Source organism: Polyergus mexicanus, unplaced genomic scaffold (assembly GCF_030449975.1).
Source record: "Polyergus mexicanus isolate NDT 795.1 unplaced genomic scaffold, iyPolMexi1.0 SCAF_24, whole genome shotgun sequence".
In the NCBI taxonomy this organism is placed as follows: domain Eukaryota; kingdom Metazoa; phylum Arthropoda; class Insecta; order Hymenoptera; family Formicidae; genus Polyergus; species Polyergus mexicanus.
This window is the reverse complement of record NW_027223344.1, coordinates 1223591-1241525: the sequence shown is the minus strand read 5'-3', so window position 1 is coordinate 1241525 and position 17935 is coordinate 1223591. Positions and strand designations below refer to the sequence as shown.

Sequence of the window (17935 nt, the reverse complement as noted above, 5' to 3'; positions counted from 1 at the left end):
ACATAATGGACAAGAAGAAAAGAGGCAACGACATTTTTATCTTCAATTTTAAAGAATCGCTTAGCAAAAATAAATTCTTTCGCATCTTTCATATTTATATCGTAACGACTAAAAAAAAAAAAAAAAATTATATTTATGATTTTTATATATTTTCTTATAAATCAGAGATTATATTATAAATTAAATCAGAGATTATTTTATAAATTAGAGATTATATATCACACGATCACAGATGGATCGAGTTGGTGGATCCAGTTTTTTGTGAGCCGTGAAAACGTCGAACCGAGCAACAAACGGGCTTCGAACGAAATCTTTGATCTCTTTCCCGATCTTAAACCGCACGGGCCGCGATCGCGCGATATCGATATCTCGCCAGCCGCCGGGAGGGTAAGTCGGGCGCGAGACATCGTCGTCCCTCGTGGGGGATGGTGGCGGAAAGTCTGTTTTACAAGGCGGAGTTGGACGTGCGACCACCTCCGTCGCGGCAAAATTACCTGGCAGGTGACCAATGCAGCAGCAGCAGCAGCATCGATAAAGCCATGAGAGAGCACGGCTGGGACCTGGTCGACAAGCCGTTCTTAAAAGGGGCCCCAAGATGAAGGCGGAGCCTTCCTCCTCGAAGGCTTCCCTCCTTTCGTGCCTGCCTTTCGTTTCCTCGCGTGTTCTGCGACGATCGCGATCGCAGGAACCGGCAGTTTGAGCCGAGACCCCGTAGCCAACAGGTCCGTCCTGTTTTGCGTCGCGGTAAAAATAAGGAGGGTGCCGAGCCCCCTTCGTTTCGGCTGTTCGCAGTAGAAACTCTCTTCGAGTGCCGCTCTTGTCACTATTGGACACTGTTCGTTATTGTCGTTGGGGACGCGCATATCTCGTATCGATTGTGTCACGCGAAAAAGTGAGGATACGGATTGTGAATCGAGTGTAATCAGGACTCGGAATCGGGGGAAGTGAGGATCCTTGGTGTCGTGCTGCTGGTGAACAAAGCGGAAAGAAAGAGAGAGAGAGAGAGAGAGAGAGAGGGAGAGGGAGATTTCTCCTGGAAACGGGAACGGCTAGATGGCAGTCAGCACACTCAACATGGCACCCTACTTCACTGGATATCCCTTTCAAGGTGAGAATAATGACAATTATAAAGTTATTCGATTTCAAATCTTATGTGTATACAGTCCATATTAATCGATACATAAATTAAAGATTATATATAAAAAATATTTAAATAACTTTTAGATTTTTTAAAGGAAATATTTGCTCAAGGCAAATTTTGAACATTTGGGGATTCTGATTAATTTGCTGATTCAATAACAATATAATAGATATATTAAATTCATTCTTCTCAATGCAACGGTTCGCGCGAGTATTATATTAATAACTGTCCAACAATCGTACAAAGATAGGTAATTAAAATAATTTGTTTTAATCGGGTAACAAACAATTTCTTTGGAATTTATTTACAAATTGAATGTCACAATATATTTTCTGTCTTTGGAACGGCTTCATAATTTCCTCCCCTTTATATAAAAATTACTAAGAGATGTGCGGTGTCTTTTACGATCGTCTTATTGTCTTATTTAAGGATATAACTCGTATATCTAATATTTAATATAATCGTGCCTTTCAAAAAGTAATTCTTTCTTCAAAAATCAATTTTATCAGTATTTAACTGTAGGAAGAAAAGAATAGTGGCATTTTTTACTTTCGCTATTCTCGGAAACTCTTCCTCATAGAGAATCTCGCAATTAATGTCAGCGCGAGTTTTCACAAGCGACGAACGACCGTATCCGCAACGGCGCCGTGTAACTTTCAATATAGCGCGACTTTCATCCCTATAAATGCCGCAACTGTTCGATCCGTGATCGGATGGATCGATCGATCGATCGATCACGATTCAACCTGAAAACTTATCACTCGTAAAAAAAAAAAAAAAAAAAAAAACTTACATCATTACGTAATCCGGATGTATGAAGACTAATCTGCGTACAAGTCGGCGTTTCGCAATATAAACGCGTGGCGGATATCGTCGACTAGAATGATTTAGAGATCTGGAAAGGGAGAGAAATTGTGCATAAGTAATCGCGCACACAGGAGCCCGTATGTCGTTCCGCATTGTGTAATCTATGAGTTATGGAACAGTGCGCTTATACGCCGACGTATAAAATTTTCAAGGGGTAAACGAACGCGCCGCTACGGTTCTTACGTATTTAATTAAAGATTGATATTTTAATTTTATAAAGTAATTATATAGAAAATACGAAACGATTCTTATCCATACAATTTGTCATCGTTTATTTATTCAATGCTGAAGAAGAAAAAAATATATCTTCTTTAATATAAATATATTTTACGCATAAGTAAATGCTTGTGCATATGGTATATGTATACATAGATACATTGATGTACTTATATTGTTCTTCGAACCTTTATCAGTCTCGTAATTTAGCTTTTAGGACTTCATATTTAATTTTACTCTGCTTATTTTTTTATATATGTAATACGAGAGAGATAGAGAGAGGGAGAGAAAGAGAGAGAGATCTAATTATGACAATAACAATGCTTTCCAAATGACGATGGATCTATTCGGGGATGGTATTCTCTCACGTATGCCTTCAAATCACAATTGTTTATTCACCATCCCGGAGCACGCGGAATAAGAGAGAGAGAGAGAGAGAGAGAGAGAGAAGAGGATAATTCTCGAATAAAGTTCGATACACAAGTCCGCGGGTAGTGGGCGTCGGAACGTGGAAGAGAGTCCCGAGGAAGGGTACGGTACCCGTGGGTACCTAATGTCTGATATCGGATGAGCCTCGGGCGACGGCACGTTGATTGAAGCCCTGGCTCGACTTGAAACTCACACCGCACGCTAAGTACATGCATCCCTTTGGTACATGCGGGTTACTCCCACTCGGGTACGCGCGTGTACCTTCCGCCTCTCATCTTCCACCCATCGAAGGGTCCCGCTTATAGCGACGATCGCCACGGTCGTATCGCGGCAGATTGCGTAATGGACGAAGCAAACGCGGATCGTCTCGGTCCGGGTCTGCCTGAGATAATTAACCCTTGTTCTCGAAATTCTTCGCATTACTTCTTGATTACTTATTGATGTTTAATCTGGTGCCTGTTTATAATGAGATTGCAGATATCTCGATTGTGTGTAATATTTAAATTAATATACGATTTTTGTAGGAATAATATATAATAATATTCTAATAAAGTGTTAGTATAATATTTTTTGAATTTTTTCAATTACATATACGTTTCATATACAGGGTGGGGTTATTTTTATTGAGACACATAAATATCTAGGAAAGCAAGATAGAAAGGAATGTTTCGGACAAAAGTTGTTCGGTTCTAAGGGAGTCGTAAGACGTTGCTATTAGTTTGATCTTGGGTGGAGGCGAGATTTCAATATCAATTTTGTTTCATTTTCTTTACACCAATTGATGTCTCTCATTTTCTGAGCTTAAAATATTTAGGCAACATTATTGCAAAATAAATCATTTTATGAGATATTTCATAGTTTATGTAAAATTATGTCGAAGTAAAGTAAGAAAATAAAATATCTCGTAAGCTATTGAACTTTTGGCCATCGTATCCCTATAACTTTTTATGCAAAATATTGCAAGGAATCGATTTACAGCAAGATACAGATAATTACAACAAGATTGACATTGAGAAATCTCCGAAGCGCCTCCACCCAAGATCAAACTAACGGCACCGTCTTATGATCCCCCCTTAGAACCGAACAACTTTTGTCCGAAACATTTCTTTCTATCTTGCTTTATTTTTTATATATTTAGATGTCTCCCTACAAATGTCCCACCCTGTGTATGGAAAATTTTTCTTGCAATTTTAGCAATGTATAAAATTGATTTAAGCATATATTTTTGAAAGATTTTTCTCTTTTGCTCGAAAAATTATCGATCCCTTCACCGATAATCATGATAAAAGGATGCGAAATTGGAATAGCTTTAAAATTCTGTCGTAACTGGATGATAATTACACTTAGAGCTAATAGCCTTGAATAACAAATTCAGCCATCACATCTTATAATTCCTATAAACCATTCCATCACGCGCTTCATCGCGTGTAATTGGAGCGAGATCGCGCATCTCCTTAATAAGATTCAATTAATACCCGGCATTAACGTTATTATTATTGCTTAAGAGCGAGAAGGGAGCGCGACGAGGGGACGGATTAGCATAAAGAAAAATCTCTTAAAGAGCGTAATTGCACGGCTCGCGCGTAAACCGCGAATACGGTCGCGGCCACAAAATACGGTGCGTCGGCTCTTCGCACGTAATAATTTATCAGGCCCGATACCGGAGAAAAAGGTTTAATCGAGGCCTGCGTCTCGCGGTCCCCGGTACCTTCGGGGCAATGAAACGCCCGGCGACGTACGCCGGTCAATTATTTGGAAATTCTGTAGTGTTCTTTCGTGTCTAAGAGGATCCCTCGATTGAGGCCGACGACGGGAGGCGCTGCCTCGCAGGTAAATATTAACGATGCGCGACGCTTCGTCGAACGAATTCAAATCAGACGGAGGGGTGGGGCCTTTCATCGCGTCACATCGCGCGGATCGTGGACATTAAGTCTAATCGCTGACAATCAATCGTCCGTTATCAATAATTCATGGCTGGAAATTTTTTTTTTTTTTTTCATCATCGTTCCTTTAACACGCGTCTCCTCCCCAGCGCTCGCTCCAACAGGGTGGTCCTTCAGCAAGGACTCTCGCGAAAATTACTGCCACGATCGCTATAATAAATTACGCGAGGGCGCATAAATCACTCACTGGCTGCTACTTGGATTAAATTGTCTTCTTCAGATAGTCGTCTTTTTATTGCGACCAAACTTGATGCGCGTTGCAAGAAAAGGAGAGAAAAATATAAATGAAAAAAAAAATATATATATATATTTCTCTGTATATTATATTTTATAATTCAAGCGTCCATTTTTTGCTTCTCCTTATTATATATTTTTTATTCATATATATTATATATATTATATATTCATTTTTGAATCTCAAAGAGAGAACTCGTTTATAAGTTCCACGGAGATATATGAGTCGCTTCTCGATTTCTTCGATCGAAAAAAATAACTGCATCATATGCGAAAGACGTTACACGCGCGACGCGAATGGTAGCCCAACATTCCTGACATTCCCGTGTATTACCGTACGAATTCCTTAACAGGTAACGCTGTACAATCTCGAACGGATACCTTTGCCACATTAGCACCAACGAGAGCTATTAAGAAAATGATCTTCTTTCTCATTTTTTTTTTCTCTCAGAATCTATTAAGACCTTTCAAAAATCTCCTACTTATTTTTATTAATCGTGTTTAATCATTTTTCTTTGTCTATATAGATTTATATGTTTGTATTCTTTAATTTTTTTCCGATTAATTATCGCATCTGACATTTTGCCAGTCATCGACTTTAGTCTCCCCGAGTTTATCCAATTTATCCGAAATTCACGCTAGGATTATCCGCAGTGCTCGCGCGCCTCGCACCGAGAGAGCTCGTCGACGGCGGCGGCGGCGGCGGCGGCGGCGCCTTTTGATCTTGCCTGTAATCCCGTCGGGCCCCGCGGCCTGACTGACGTCATACACAGGAGAGGTGTCCGGCCGGGACCCGTAACCCGGCCTATACACCCGGCCTGGTACGGCGGCGGCGGCGCGTGTGGGAGTGTGTGCGTTGCACGCACTCGCGGATATGTCCCTACGGTGCGCGAGGGGTCCCGGGCGGGGGGAGAGGAGGGGGGGGATGGAAAGGGCGACGGGGAGAGGAGGGGGATGTAAATCTCCGGGGCCCGTGATGAACGACGAAACGGGACCACTTTTGTACCGGAGCGGAGAGGCTTGGACGCGCCCGGGAAGGGGGTCGTCTTTTGAATTACGCCGTGGTAATTAGCGGACTCTTAGGCCCCGCGCTCTCGCAGCAGGTAGCCGGCGAGAATATATCACGAAATTTGCCGACGCGCTCGCGCGTACCACGATATCCCGATGCGATCGCGAAAATGTTTTGGATTTGCCGAGGATTCGCGACGCATCTCGCGAGCACCGCTCGCGCGTCTCGTCGTTAAATAAAATACGTCCTAATAATGCGTGCAATTTTTCTCGTCCCTCTCTAGTGAGGATAATTGTAAAATCAGAATTTAGATATGCTTTAGATATTAATAGTAAGATATATATTTTATAGAATTCGAAAATTCTTCAGACAAATGAAATTCATCGAAAGTTCAAGATTTTTTTCAACTTGCGTATGACTGTTATTATCCTAACGCGAGTGAATAAGCTCGTGATAACGGCGAATAGCAAAAATATAAATTAACATTTTAATAACATAAATAATAATAAAATAAAATAATGTTAAAAGAAAAAAACATGTTTCACCGAGCAACTAAATACAGACTCCAAATTTATTTTATCACTAACGATAAGAAAAATCCAACAGTCAGTCAGAGAGATGTCTGGGACCGGTAGATCATATTCGCGAGACGCGCATAAGTCGTCGCGCGAGCCTTTTCTCTCGCAGAGCGCATCTCTTATGCAAAACTTCCTTTATGTAAATACGTGCAAACGTAGAATACCGTGGCCCCTGGTTGTCGCCGCGCGAGAAAGCGCTTTTAAAAGGTTCCCCGCGAGTTTTAAGATCGCCTTCGCCTTCGTTTCGCTTCGCCCCTCTCGGCCTCCTTCCTCTCGTCCGCAGCTTTTACTGCTCCGCGCAAAACCGGGGCCGTAACTCGCGACGTGTCCCGCTTTCGTGGTTTTCTGAAGCACGCGAGGTGCAACCTCCTCCTCGGCGTCGTCCGGAGACACCGCATCCGCGGCGCATCTCATTCCGCTTCTTTGCCCCTCTTTGCCGATCGGAGCCGCTCTTTGCCCGTCGCGTGTAACGTCGTTTGTTTAACTTCGTGATTATAATTAAGTTAATTAAGGGGGATGGACTAATTACCAGTAATTAGCGGCGTTTGAGCGGCACCTCGCGTGTCGCCGCGCTTTGTCGTCTCGCTAAGCGGTCCTCTTTTGCGCGAGTTTACTTCCTCCGTTCATCTTCTTCTTCTTCTTCTCCGCCCGCCACGTTTGTTCGGCTCCGCTTATTCTCATTTATTTCGAGAAAAATGGCCGCTCTCCATACTCGTGCACACTGCATACCGTGCTGCATTGTATCGGCGACGAGAAAAACACGTTATGTTTCCTCGACTTCATTTTAATAGACGGTGATTTTTTTTTCTTTTTGTCTCATGTACATAGCGCTACATTGTATTATACAATATTTAGCTTCGCGCATGTTAAATGGCGATAATTGTTTCGCAAAGTGGGAGGAATTGTATTCTCTATATCTCGGAAAATTATGCCTTTCGAAGTAGTAATCCTTATCTATTATTCCATTATATTAATTCCGTATAACTCGTGACTCTCGTGCAAATATTAGATGCTTGGAGATAGATATATACGCTGAGCTATTCTTGCAACGTAAAGAGGCGAGATTTTACGACCGATGTGTAAACCGTTATTTGCGTTATTACTTTTGCAGGACAGGGTCGCGTGAACCAGCTGGGCGGTGTGTTCATCAACGGACGTCCGTTACCGAACCATATTCGTTTGAAGATCGTCGAGATGGCAGCGGCCGGCATCAGGCCGTGCGTCATATCGCGACAGCTGAGGGTGTCTCACGGATGCGTATCTAAGATCCTGAACCGGTATCAGGAAACGGGATCGATCAGGCCCGGCGTGATCGGCGGCAGCAAGCCGCGAGTCGCTACGCCGGAAGTCGAGGCGAAGATCGAGGATTTTAAACGGCAGAACCCCGGCATATTCAGCTGGGAGATACGGGAGAAATTGATAAAGGTCCGTTGATATTGCCCGTGCCCCATTGTACTTGCATTAGCGTAATTAATAAATAATTAATAATAATTTTGGGATGAAAAAGAGAGGAGAGTGTGAGAAAGTAAGAGACTGCTTTCGCTACAAATTACGAAACCCAAAACTAAATGATAAAAGTATTTTAAACACATATAAGTTTTATATATTGTATAAAACTTGGAAATATTTATATAAAATACTTAAGATGCATTTTTTCTTTAGACTGTGTTTCTTCAAGTAGTATATCTTTATTTTTCTGAAAATGCGCGTAACGATATTTAAGATTTATAAAATGAATGTAGAAAAATTATACTAACTAGTCCAACGCGGTTCTGCCAGCAGGATGGAGTTTGCGACAAAGCCTCGGCACCCTCTGTATCCAGCATCACCAGACTTTTACGCGGACCAGCCAATCAGACCCGTCCCAACGACGATCCGCGTAGGAATCACTCTATCGATGGCATACTTGGTAAGTTTTAATAAATAATATTTATTATTTATTAGATTAGAAATATATCGATCGATCTATCGTGATCTTCGATGCCTAATCAAGATTCTCGACACGGCAAAATCACTGCGTTTTCTTTGAAGAGAGATTTTCAGGAGCGATATCCGCGATACATCTCGTCATTTTAACAGCGCGTAAACCACGAAGCGAACATAATTGAAGCATCCGGGGCTATTAATCGAACGATAAGCGTAATTATAGCGTATAGCCGATGTTAAGTTAATTAAAGCAAGGCGACCCTCGTATCACGCGTGCTCGCTGAATTTGAAACGCGACTCGACATTTTCTCCTCATACGCGTAATGCGTATCAAGGAAGTCGTTATCATTTCACGTGAAATTTCCAGAGTCGACAGATTATAAAGCAATATTATTAGTCGTATAAAAGTAATAAAAAAATTTCAATCTCACACACACACACACACACACTCGTCAAACATAAGGATTTTATTATACGGATACTTTTTCACCATGCTATTATTAGTATCTTATTTACTACATGTTAAATGTTATATGAATCTCTGCGATATATATGTACATGTGTTTGTACACGTGGATTCTCCTTATTGAAGTATCCAGCAGTTTCGCGGGCACGCTGGGATTGGTAGAAATATAGGTCCGGTCGGCGAACGTATAAAGGGGAATTCCTTTCGTTTTTATTTATTACCGCCGGTAAGGGGCGCGAAGAAATATTAGGCGTCCCGTGGCGCGTAGATGTGTCGAGTTTATTACCTTGTCGGGAAGATTTAGTTTTGATTAGACGTATGCCCGAGATTGCAACTTCGCGCAACGATTCACGAGGACCGTACTCGGACCTGTTGCTTCTGTCACTTCTCGACCAATCTTTTCACGCTCTTGCAAAAGCAGCAATTCTCGTTCCACTTTTTTCATCTTATCTATTTATATCGTGGTTTAAGAATAAAGACATTTTTTTCTTTTTGCCGCGATAGATTAAATTACAATAATATCGCATGTATCAACATATGTGAAATATTTAATTTTAAGGAAAATTTGAAACAGTTAAAAAAAATTTGAATTTTAACGAATAGATTTAAACGGAAAATATTTATTTCCCATTTTAAAAATTATATATTTTAAATAAACAAAGCGATTGACGGTTTATCGCACACGCATACGTATACGCGCAAAATTAAATATTTCGATAAAAATATAATTCGAACAAAGGGGGAAAAAAATCGAAAGAAAGTCAGACACTGTTGCTAATGTTATACCGTCGCAAAAGAAGGGGAAACGAAGAAGAAGGAGCAGAGGGAGATGAGATCTTTTTGAATGAACGTCTCGGAATTTCAGCGGAATTTCTCTTTTTATTCGATCATAATGTATCACGATTTAACACCAAAGTGTCAAAAATATATTGGATCGGTCTAGCGATACGGATTGTAAAGATCCAGAGACGTGGAGGAAAAGCGAGATAACTTGAGCGTACGTCGTAGTAACCCGATAATAATACATCGTCGTAGACAAGAATACTAATAGAATATACTAACAGTAGTAGAATACTAATGAATGTTTTCCATAAAGATGTTTCTAAAAATATTATATTTGCTTAATTCTTGAGATAACTTAATTTCTTATTTTAATAATTTTACGTTATTACCTATCTGACATTTATTAATTCTTCCTTTCAAGATGAAGATTATATTGTAGATTAGTAGAATTGTGCAAATGATTTTATATATACTGGGTGGCCCGAACGTTTTAGCCAGAACGTTTGAGATCTTATAGGAAATTTAATTTTCAACAAAAAATTTCCTATATAAACACGGGTCGAAGAAGTGCTTTCTTAAAAAGTTATCGCTCAAAAATCTCTGAAATCTGTAATTATTTCACACATTTTTCCAAATATCATAGAAGATGTGCGTCTTTTAAGAAAAAGTGCCGAAACAAAAGTTGTAGAAAATTGAATTATCTTTCAAACGAGAAATCAAAATGATTCTCGTACGTTTCTATAGATTCTGATACAACCAGTTTCAAAAGTATAAAAAGTGCTTTTGTTACTTAATGTCAGATCGATTAAAGTTGAATCAGGAGGAAATGCGTAAAGCGACTAGATCGGTCATTTACTCGATGCCGAAAGTGTATCGGAGCTAGGGAGGGAGAGGGGGAGGAGGAGGGGGGACATTTAGTTTTTTCACGTCTTTATTCATTTTCTACTATTACGTGCTATTTTAGTTAAAAAAAAATTTATTTAGTTTTATTTTCTTTTTATTTCATTTTCTTTTCACCTTTCGCTCTTCCTTTGCATCAGAGATATTTCAGCGATAACTTCTCAAGGAAGGATTTTTCGACACATGTTTATGAAGTTTTTTTGTTCAGAATTAAATCTCCTATAAGATCTCAAAGTCTGGCTGGAACGTTCGAGGCCGCTCTGTACGCTTAAATAATTACGAGGTATAAAACATTTAATAGCGACAATTAGAAATTAGCGAACAATCTAGTAGATCGACTACATGATGCAATCAACGCGTAGAAATTTAATGGATCTCACAAATACACTCTCGAATCATTTCACCTTGCATCATTCATCTTCCATTGTATATTCCTTTCTCCCCTCTTGTCGCAACATCAGTCCCGGAACGCAAGATCACTCAACGGTTCCAGTAGCCAAGAACACGCGCGATAAATAACCTTCGCGGTCTGTCTGTCGGTGAAAGAAATCGGGAGGAACGATCGGGACACGAGAAAGAGGGACAGATCGGCCGTAGCGAGTGTATAAGAGGAAGAGTGGTCAGGTGGAACAGAGTCGGACGAATGTGAAAGAAGAAATCAGATGGGACGGCCAAGAGGAGCGGAGTAGAGTCGGGCCCGAGAAGAAGAAACGAGACGACGAGGATGTTGAAGGCTCCCGCGTAGATGCGAGGAAGACGGAGGAGCTGCGCGCACGCGGCGTGTGGTCTTCCTCGGCTTCGTGGCCGACGCCTGCCTCTAATCTTACAAACCGCCAACAACACACCCCGTTTTGTTCGCGGAACACAACGACACCCTCTCTCTATTGATTTAGATGCTCTTACTGCGGGGCAAAGCCCCGTTGATTGAGACCTCCGACCGTTCATTGGCCACGTTCGAGACGGCGGTTACCTTGCCGGCTATCTCACGATAATAATTGTTCAACATCCGCTTTTCCCCGCCGATGTTTATCTCGACATTTGTCGACGAATGACTCGATCCTCTGATTACTATACTATTTTTCATCTCAAAATTGGCGAAAATATCTTTTAATTCGAATAATTTCTCTATAAGTGCAATCTTTTTCTCATACTAATCATAAATATTATTCTCTTGTAAATAAAATTTATTTTCATTCAAATAGATACAACTGTAATTTATTTCATTTGTGCAAGAGGCTTCTTCTTGCACCCGTTAATAAAGATATACTCCTAAATTTATTTATATGAAAGAGCTACAGGTAATCCAACCTTTTTTCGATACATGCTACTTTAGTTCCAAATTCATAAAGTATCGGGGGATGCTGATAGCTCACCGAAAGCATTAAGTTCTCGAAAAATCGTTAGGTATGATCCTGAAAGCGTTGCGACGATTTACGATCGCGCGACGCTCTTTAATCTGACGAAAACCGCCGTATACTTTGTGGTTCTTGAACTCTGACTAATGTTCGCGCAGGTGCTATTGATTTAGAGTTTTTTTTACCGTCCTGTCTGTTGATTGATTTAATCCGAAATTAAGCTTGTAAATTATAGAGTATATTGCAAAAAACGAAGGATCCAACGCTTGAGATATACTCTTGATACGTTCGAACTTTACATTATATGTCGACACGATGTACATCATAATTTATTTTAAAAAAGAAACCGTGTCTTCGCGGAAAAAGAAACCTTACGATCTAATAAAATAACAAATAAACGTTATTAGTTGAACTTTGGATAAATTTAGAAATACATATAATAAATAAATTATTCATGAAAAATTTTTATCAGTCGAGAGGAGTAGTTATCGAGGTCAATGTAATAGGAACCGTGGTGAAGAAATCAGAATCCGAAAGGGTTAGAAATCAAACTCGAAATTCCATAAATAGTGTCTCGTGGGATCAGACAACGATTCCTGTTCAGGAACGCTCCGCGGGCTTTCGTTTACCTCGGGTAGGACGGGACATGTCAAAGAACTTAATTTCTTCGCGGCGGACCCTAATTTCTCCGGTGTTTTAGTTTAGTATAGGTTCGGCTGGGCACGGCTGTAATCAGAAGGGTCTTAATGGTGGGTTGCTGAGACCGGCGTGTGAACTGTGGGCGTGAACGACTCGCTTCCTATCTTCGGTATCTGACGTGCAGCACGTGCTGGATCGAGATGCTGGAGAGATGCTCTCGCCGCTATTAAAGAACGCACGCTCGCGTCTCATCTCGACGATATTTAATGTCAGTTCTGTGTAGAAAACTTGTCTTTTTCTCACGATACCATCCCCCATTTTCGGCAAACGAGGAGAGAAAATCTGAGAATTTTCATCCTGAGACAAGTTCGTTAATAATTGACGATCTTTAGAGAATCAAGTATTTTTTTTAATCAAATATATATTCAAGCGGCGTCATCATTGATTACTTTCAGCGGGAAGTAGCGGCGATGATTCCGATACGGAAAGCGAACCTGGCATCGCGCTGAAGAGGAAGCAACGCAGGAGTAGGACTACCTTTACCGGCGAACAACTCGAGCAACTGGAAGCGGCTTTTCATCGCACGCAATATCCCGACGTGTATACCAGGGAAGAACTCGCACAAAAGTGAGTTTTGTGAAAAATACTCTATATTTTCAAACAATTTCGCGTTTAAGTATTTAAATCGTGCGAATGAAAGAAATTGCATAAAATAAAATGTTATATTTATATATCATATTAAATATTATTGGTTATTAGAAAAATTGAACATATATTTTTTTATTAAGATTTAAACTCAAAATTGTTTGTAGTAATTGTCGATCAAAGAGAGTTGTAAAGTCAGAATATAATCCTATTATTTTTTTATGATAATAGTCGTTATTTATATCTTTACTAATAGTCGTGATTTTTTTTTTTTCCCCCCAGAACGAAACTGACGGAAGCGCGAGTGCAGGTCTGGTTTAGCAACAGACGCGCCAGACTTCGCAAACAGCTCAATAGTCAACAGCTGAATGCCTTCAACGCCATGGGATTACAATCCTTCCAAACTCAACATTATGGCAGTGGCACTGAGAGCTATCAGAGCTATGGGCAGGCCAGTGTTACTGCTGCCGCAGCCACCACCGCCAGCTACCCTCAGCATTACAATTACGGGGATAATTATTATACAACACAGCAACAATGGCCGCGAACAACCCCGGACAATTACGGGTAAGTTTCCGCTTAATATATATACTTGTATATAAAACGAATCCACTCTGAAAGATTAGAGAGATCTGCGTTAATCTATGCAAGTTTGATATTTCATTTTAGAAATCCTTGTTTTTAAAAAAAATTTAACGTAAATCAATTTTTCGCCGATATTATGTGTGTACAATTTTTATTATATAAAATCTTCCATCATTATTAGATGTCTTTTCAATTAGAAATTCTTTAAACATTACTTCTTATTTCTACTTAATTAATTAATTAAACATTTTTGATGGAAAGCTTATTGTCAGCGACTTTACAATTCTCAAATCTTGGGAATTAATTTTCAGAATCTTTCAAGAATTTTGATTTCATAATCAGCATTCAATTTTATCCTTTATCATATTATATTGTATAGAGAGAGAGAGAGAGAAGCAGGGTAAAACCGGGTATTTTTCTGATTTTGTCTTTCTATAAAAAATTAGAGAATAAAAGAAATTTTCCTGACTGTTGGTAGTTTTTTTTTAATGGATTTTAAAAAAAAATATTTGGTTACCAAGAATAACAAGATTTTTTGAAGAAGTCAAAATACTCGGTTTTGTCCTACCGGTAAGTACTAAGAGCCAGGCATTCATTTGAAAACAATTAGAAAATCTAGATTTATTTTAATCAAAATAGAGTACAAAAAAGGAAATATCGTGTTCACGTGGGCACGGTTGACATCTCAAAATAATAATGGCATCAATCTACAACTAATAACACAGATTTAGTCAAAGATAGTAGCCACTTGTCGCGAAAGAACAAAGGTATCCGATTTGACCCGCCTACCAAGTTTTATCCTACTTTCCTATATATATATATTATTCTTCTTTACATTCGAAAAATTCCATAAACATATGGTCGGTTTATTCGAGCGACTCGAAATGTAATATGAAGACGAATCGAACGCGGTCCTTCTCATCCGCCAATTCCCTCGCAATGATTATGCGTCGCTGTCTCGCGACGCTGCCATGATCGCGATTAAAGCTAGATCACGGCGCAGGTACACACACCCTCGGCCGAAGGATCAAGACCTGGGTTGGATTATTAGCCGGTAGCGTTTCATTATGGAAGCTCGAGAAGCAACATAATTGAAGACCACACAGAAAACGTGTCGGTGGGGCCCCGTTGGCTCTCTCTTTCTTTCGCTTCCTCGTTTCCTCTCCGCGTCTTCTTCTCTCATTCTCTCTCTCTCTCTCTCTCTCTCTCTCTCTCTCTCATTCTTTCTGTGCCTCTATCCGCTAGAGTGAATCGGCTCGTCGGCTTGGCGTGTAACAACACACTGTATAGCAACACGGCCACTGGGGCAACCTGTTATTACACCACAATGGGTGAATTAATTGTTCGAAACACCCCGATTTCGTCGTCTTTATCTCCGCGCGCGTCTCTTTTTCGCAGCGATACGTTTCAAGCTTTCCGTCTCGCTCCAACACCCGTATAATCGCTACCGTTAAATTTGCGTCGCTGTGTCAAATCATCACGCGGTACGGCCGAGCATTCGCCGATTTTAAATATTCGAGATGATGCTCGTGGATCTCCCCCCCCCCCCCCCGGTGGAGTGTCAGGCTATCGCATGGGCGATGCCTTTTCATGGTCAGAGAGAAAGATTTCGCTGCTGTCGTCGTTTTTGCCGTTTCACGTTTAAGCAGCGTGGAAACTGCACAAACTGATCATAAAATGATTATAAATCATTTCAATGATATATATATATATATATATATATATATATATATATATCTTGGTAGAAGAATGAAAATAAATCTTGACGCTCGAGAATATCACTTTACGTTCAGCTGGTACAAAAATTATACGAAACGTCGAAGAAAGTAATATAATCGTGAATTACAGTAATAATGTATTTTTTAACGAAAAGAGAAAGACAATCTTTGGAACTCGCACAAGTATTGCTTTAAATTTAAATAGATGTTGAAATTGTAAAAATTGTCGAAAAATAATTGCGGATCATTTTAATTTATATATTTTTAATAGAAAGAGAAAGTTTTGAATTTTAATGCTGAAAAAAATTGATAATTCCTAGAGTAAGTTTAATATTTTTTAATAGAGGAATTTTAATAGATCGATTTCTCTCTCCCTCTCTCTTCTCTTTATTTAAAAAAAAAAAAAAAAAAAAAAAAACTTAAAATCAGTTTATCCTTAAATAAAGCATTCAATATATTTTATTTGATGATGAATTTCAAATTACAAGCTCTAAATCGATTGTAAGCTCGATGACAACTAGATTCCCAAGAATTCGTTAACACGTCTATAGAAAGATTTGATTTGCGAGAGAGGAGAGAGACATTCTTTTATATGAATATAGATTCGTAGAAGGATTTATAGATAGGCTGTGCGCAAAATATGGTTGATAAATCGTGTTGTATATGAATATTCTGATGACAGAAAAACTGAACGCTCTACCTTCTAAATAAAAAAAGAAAATAAGTTGTAGAAAATGCGAATTGGGTCCGATATCGTTGGGGAATTTAAAAATTTTAACCACCATAATAAAAATGCTCAAAATACTAATTGCGCTTTGCGATTGTATACTACCGATACACTAATCGTCTCAAAACATAGATATTGTGTACATGAAGAAATTATGAGTTTATTTGTAATGAAAAATGAATTTCATGATTTTCTCCAACTGCTGGACTTTGTGTCTAATTTTATTTCTTACATCAAGTATTTCTTTTTTCATATGCCGTTAACGCGTCGATGATGTAGCATCGTTTGTATCAGTAAAAAGTCTATGCAGTCTATTTTTGTATGTTCCTTTTAAATGTATTGAATAAAATATACAAAATGCGCTCCTGGTTCTCCACATTTTGCTATTCATGTTCATTAAAATAATTACAGTAATAATCTCTTTGGTTTGAAATTTAAGAAATGACTAAATATGATAATAAAAGCAAAAGGGGGCGAAGCTGTATCCCTCACGAGACACGATCCGAGATCCTTAATCACGGTGGTGTACCGAAATGCTCAAAGGGCCGCGACGATGTTTGGAAATGGGCCGCTGCCGCCCTCGACACGCCCTAACCGATTCGCGGTGCGTGTGTTAGTGCGGGTATCGCCTTGCAAACGGCGGTAACCACTTTGAGAACCATGCGAGGGAATTTCATTTTCGTATTACCGTGTGTGGACACCTTTCACCATTGTAATTGCAACTCATTTTATCGGATCCCACGTAGTCGTACATTTGTCGCGCATACTATAATTAATTTATATTCAACGTATCGATTGGAGAGAAAAGGATAATTATACTCCCCTCTCTCAAATATCGATGAAAATAATATATTCCTTTAGCTGTCGATTAATATCTGTGAGAATATCCTTTGTTCGTCGATATTTAATGAATATCATATGATGTATGGATATTCGCACAGTTTCATAATTTTATTAAGTCTCTTTCTTGATGAAGAATCCCTTCCATATTTCTTAAAAATTGAAACTAAATATATTTCATATTTATTTCTCCTTTTCTTTTTATGTTACTAATATAGCAATATATTGTTTGTAGATATAATAAAAAAATATTTATATAATACAGAATAGAAAAATATCGATATTTTTTAATAATATATATAATAATAATTTTTTTAGAACTAAATAATTTTAAACGATTCAACTCAATCAGCGATAATACTTCATGTCGTCGTCCATTTTATTGTATATAGACGTTCTTTTCATATATCGCAGATTATTCAACGCTTCCCATTACGGCAGCAGCAATCTAGCCTCCACTAATCTCAGTCTGGGCGGTCTGGGCAGTGTCAGTCCAACCGCGTCGAACATGAGCGCCTGCATGGTGCAAGGTGGTGCATCTTCCTCCGGAGTACCGGTCTCGACGGGGATGACGCCTCACGTGACACCGCATAGTCCTAGCGAGGCGAAGAGCGGATATCCTTACTTGGGTGGCATCGATTCTCAGGTTTGCGGAAGAGTTCACTGAATTAAGCCTGTCACGTGGAGCGATCGAACCGATTACGCGCACTTACAAATACATCGGGTAAGAGATAGCGGACACGAGAAGTCGCTTCATCGTATATTGTTATATTTATCTCGTTTTTCTTCGCCGAACTTAATTAAATTTAAAAAAATGTAAAAATAAAAATTGGAATTATGTCTAAAGATAATATTTATATACGAGCGCGTCGGAAATATATTTCCGTTCGTGTATAAAAAATACGTCGTATCCCCCATATTCTTTTATCGTTAA

The 17935-nt window shown here is 39.4% G+C and overlaps 1 protein-coding gene across 1 annotated transcript; it reads left to right on the top strand.

Annotated features, from left to right (window-relative positions):
* The first annotated feature begins 958 nt into the window (after positions 1 to 958).
* On the top strand, positions 959 to 17735 carry LOC138942922 (protein gooseberry). Its single transcript, XM_070313413.1, has 6 exons — positions 959 to 1108; positions 7529 to 7842; positions 8197 to 8326; positions 12942 to 13113; positions 13414 to 13698; positions 17416 to 17735. Exons 1-6 carry the CDS (start codon positions 1054 to 1056, stop codon positions 17666 to 17668), a joined length of 1209 nt encoding a protein of 402 aa, XP_070169514.1. The 5' UTR covers positions 959 to 1053; the 3' UTR covers positions 17669 to 17735.
* The last annotated feature ends 200 nt before the right edge of the window (positions 17736 to 17935 follow it).

What these genes read in the sequence shown, in the direction of transcription:
- LOC138942922 (XM_070313413.1), top strand. Translation starts at nt 1,054, where the DNA reads ATGGCAGTCAGCACACTCAACATGGCACCCTACTTCACTGGATATCCC. An exon ending in TACGGGAGAAATTGATAAAG is followed by an intron (nt 7,843 to 8,196) that starts GTCCGTTGATAT and finishes CGGTTCTGCCAG; the next exon opens with CAGGATGGAGTTTGCGACAA. An exon ending in AGGGAAGAACTCGCACAAAA is followed by an intron (nt 13,114 to 13,413) that starts GTGAGTTTTGTG and finishes TTTTCCCCCCAG; the next exon opens with AACGAAACTGACGGAAGCGC.